Consider the following 3,968-nt stretch of genomic DNA (forward strand, 5'->3'; position numbering starts at 1 on the left):
TTTTATATATATATAATTATTTTATTTTTATATATATATAATTATTTTATTTATATATATATATAATTATTATATATATATATATATATAATTATTTTATTCGTATATATATGAGTTTTTAAAATCTTGGCAGCATATTTTCGCAACTGCAACCTAAACAGCCACTGGAAGTAGAAGTCTACTTAAGTTTTGCCTGCCATTTGCTTAAGTTTTAATTTTCCCTGCAACTTTTTGGATAACGGTTATTATGATCATATTGCTCTAAAAAGTAATTTGACCTTGAATCATCTTTCTAGATAGAACAATAAAGACATCTCTAGCATGCAATTCTATTTTCATTTCTTGACTATATAACTTAGCAGTGGTCTAATACTGGCCATTCCAATTTGAATGCTGGAAAAATACTGACCAAGACTTTGTGAAAAAGATAATGAAAAACAGAGACCCATTAGTAAAGCCATGCAGATAGGAAGTGATTTTCAGTCCCAGGAGGATTTGGTATTTATGGCTCTTTTTAAACATAAGTAGCATCTGCCTTTGTGGATTTTGACCATCCTTTTGATTTAACACAGAAGAGGGTTTGTTCTACCTTTAAAAGCACATCCTCTTTTTTCCTCCAAAGACTCCCAAACAAGTGGCTGCTAAAACAAAACTGGGGTTGTTTTCTTAGTGAAAATCTAGTGTTTATCCAGTCCTCTACTTTTTCAATTTCTGAATTTAGCAAACCTAACAATAAAACATAAAACCCTCAAATTTCTCATAGAGCAATAAAAAGCAAAACAGTTGATTTCTCTGATCAACATTTTCAGTATGAAAACGAAGTTATGACTCCTAGTCCTTTGAAATATTTACAAGTTGTATTTTAAACTATGAGATTCTTCAGTGTGCTTCTAGAACATGGTAAAAGGATAAGAAAATATGGTTCAATCAAGTGTGCAAAGCTCTTGAAGAAGGGTTCTCTAGTCTGACAGGGACATAAATACTCTCTCAAACAAGTTGAATGATTCTATTTTCCCCCATGACATTTTTGAAATGAAACATCTAATGCATTGATATTCATAAATCACAGTCAAAATAACTCTTCTCCTTATTAAACCTTCACACAGATGATACAAGCAAGGCTTTTCTCACAGTAGACCAAGCCCTATCACATATTCTAGATTTGATCATCCTGCCATCAGCTGGGTTATGTTTTAAATACTTTGAAATCAAATAGCATTACTACTGATTTCCTTTAAGAAAAGCAGTATCGAGCATTAGATTTTCATAATTACACAAGTCTGAACAACTTTTAGCTTTTTAAAACTTCTATTCTACACAAACTATATGTCTAAGTAAGAAAACCTCAAAAAAAAAAAAAAAAAGAAATATCAGATTTTAATTTCAACCACCTGGCATAACAATGAAAGTGTGAGACCTTCTGAAAATGCCCTAGCAATAATGAATGGATTCTTAATATTTTCCCCTCCACCACCCTTTTTTTCTTCTTTTCCAAGATTAGGTCTTACTAGGAAATAGGTTTTTGAAAATAAAGTTTCCTTTTTGGAAAATGGCCTACATTCAGAAATGTCTTAGAACAAGCATTTAAAAAAAAACTAATAAATAATCATAAATCAAAATACATTAAAATAAAATTACAGTATATCGTCCCTTCTAGAAGTTCCATCAAACCAGAAGATCTTTTCAAAGGTTCATAAATAAAGTCTTCCTTTTCTTGCATCGTGATGATGAGTATGCAGAAAACTAAGAGGAATCGCAAGTTATCAGTCGGGTGATGTCCAAACTACTTGATCTGGGGTGGGGCGGGGGGATTGTTTTCTCTTTGATCCAAGTGAAGATAATAGAAATGCGCTCGTCCCACTTCCTCAAGTCCTCAAAACCTGGAAAGAAATGACACCGAATGAAGTAGGTGGCTCAGAATCCTCCAAGATCCAGTTCTCTTCGGGCCAGTCCGGCAGACAAAGCGTGCTCAGAAAGACACCTGGGTCGCTCCCTCAAGTGCCCAGACCACAGTCAAGTGGTGCAGAGGTGCGCACCACTGAACACAGTTGGTCAGGGTGGGCGGAAAGGCTGTCCAGGAGGCCTCCCTGCCCGGCCAGAGTTATCCCCACCCTCTCTGCCCGGCCTCTCCTGGCTCCAACTTGCTTCTCTCCTTTTCACCTTTCCAGAAATTTGGAATGAATTTTCATTTCCCCACACAAAAGCCGAACCCGTGAACAAGCTTCCTACTCCTCCCAGCACCCCGCGACCCACTCCTCGGAAGCCCGAGTTGCCGGGACCTTACCTTCTGTGACCCGGGTGCTGCCCCCTTCAGGCAGAGTTGGAGGTGCTGCGGAGAAGCCTGTGGCCGTGCGGCTGCGAGTGTGGTTGTTGGTGCGGATGCGATGGCGGGTGAGGGTGAGGATGCGGATGTGGGTGAGGGTGCGGATGCTGGTGCAGATACGGGCTGAGCTGCTGGGACTGAGGCTTGGGTTGGGGGTGAGGCTGGGGCTGGGGCTGGGGCTGGGTTTGGGGCTGGGGCTGGGGCTGGAGCTGCGGCTGCGGGGGCTGCTGTTGGACCAGGTGCTGCTGCTTCTGCCGCGTGGACTTGACCGCCAGGATGGCCTGACGATTCTTGTACTGCACCATCTGCAACGTGATCTCGGCGTTCCAGCCCTGGTCCTGTGGGCACCGAAAGTCGATCTCCTTACCCTCGGCCATCACCACAGTGAAGTACATATATTTGCCCTTGCGCTCCACGCAGTCCACAGTCTTCATGTTGGAAAAGTGCAATTCCTTGAGCTTGACCTGCGGCTCAAGGCCGGCGACAGCGGGGCCGCCGGGTTGGGACGGCTCGGCCGGCCCCTGCCCGGGCTGTTGCTGTTGCTGTTGCTGCTGCTGTTGCTGCTGCTGCTGGTGTTGCAGCTGCTTGGGCGGGATGAGCAACAGCCCCTCCTCAGTGAGGATGCAGCACTTTTTCTTCCAGAGCTGTAGCAACCCGTCGCTGCGCTTCTCCAGCACGCCCTCCTTCAGCGCCTTGCAGCCGCTGCTCTCCAGCATCCTCCCGGCATAGGGGGGGCCGCCGCTTGGCTCGGCCTCTGCGCTTCCAGCTGCCCGGGCTGGGGGCAGCAGCAGCAGCCGAGCGCCGTCCTCGCCCCAGCGGCTCCCGCGGCCGCCTGCCCGGAGCGCGCAAAGGAGGCTAACACGCAGCAGGCAGAGCGGCGGTGATGGCCCTGGGTCCGGGCAGAGGGGCAGCCGCGTCCTGATGCGCCACAAGGTCCCGGAGCTGCAAGCCGCCGGGCCTCTGCTGTCGTCTTGCGAGCGCTCACTGAAGGGCACTGGCCGGGCCCCCTCGCGGCGCTTTTGAATGGGCCATCCTCCCCACCCCCGAGTGACACCCAGCGGAAAAGGCGGCTCCTGGCGCCCGCACCGCGGAGGAAAGCCCAGCTCTGAGAGGCGCTCGGCTGCCGGCGCACGCCTCATTAACTTGGGGCTTTTCCAAAGCCGGCCGCGTCCACGCCCCCTGCGTCCCTTGCCCCGCCTTTCGCCGCCCACTTGCTTCCGCGCTCCTTCCCCGGGAAGGCGGCGGGACCCAAGCCCCGGAAACTCCTCTCCTCCACCCAGGGCGATCTACGAGGACGCCCCAGCTACCGGGCGACGAATGCGGACGCGCAGAGGGCGCTGAGAGGCCATCCGCGCCGTCCCGCCTCTCCCCGGTCCGCGGGGCTCTCTGCTAACAACCTCACAAAACCAGGACCGGGACTGGGAAGGTGGGTACGACTACCAGGCAGTGTCTGGAACACAAAGCTGTCTCACTGTCCTCGGGAACTAGCCCTAGGGATTCACGCTGGGCTCCCAGATCCCGCAGAACCAATGTCCTGGCCTGGGAGAGCCGAGGCCGGAGATGAAGCTAGCGAGCCGCAGAAGTGCGCCGAAGTGTGCCTCCGGGGACGCGCACGTAAACCTCTTAGTGCACAAAGGCTGAGAGG

At 49.2% G+C, this 3,968-nt stretch overlaps 1 protein-coding gene across 1 annotated transcript; it reads right to left on the reverse strand.

Annotated features, from left to right (window-relative positions):
- Window positions 1–317: 317 nt before the first annotated feature.
- Window positions 318–3,604, reverse strand: PHLDA1 (pleckstrin homology-like domain, family A, member 1). The gene is made up of 2 exons (XM_008577438.1): window positions 2,285–3,604; window positions 318–1,880 (listed from the first exon to the last, which is right to left on the reverse strand). Exon 1 carries the CDS (start codon window positions 3,460–3,462, stop codon window positions 2,311–2,313), a length of 1,152 nt encoding a protein of 383 aa, XP_008575660.1. The 5' UTR covers window positions 3,463–3,604; the 3' UTR covers window positions 318–1,880; window positions 2,285–2,310.
- Window positions 3,605–3,968: the final 364 nt, after the last annotated feature.

This window comes from Galeopterus variegatus, unplaced genomic scaffold, assembly GCF_000696425.1.
Source record: "Galeopterus variegatus unplaced genomic scaffold, G_variegatus-3.0.2 Scaffold1511, whole genome shotgun sequence".
In the NCBI taxonomy this organism is placed as follows: domain Eukaryota; kingdom Metazoa; phylum Chordata; class Mammalia; order Dermoptera; family Cynocephalidae; genus Galeopterus; species Galeopterus variegatus.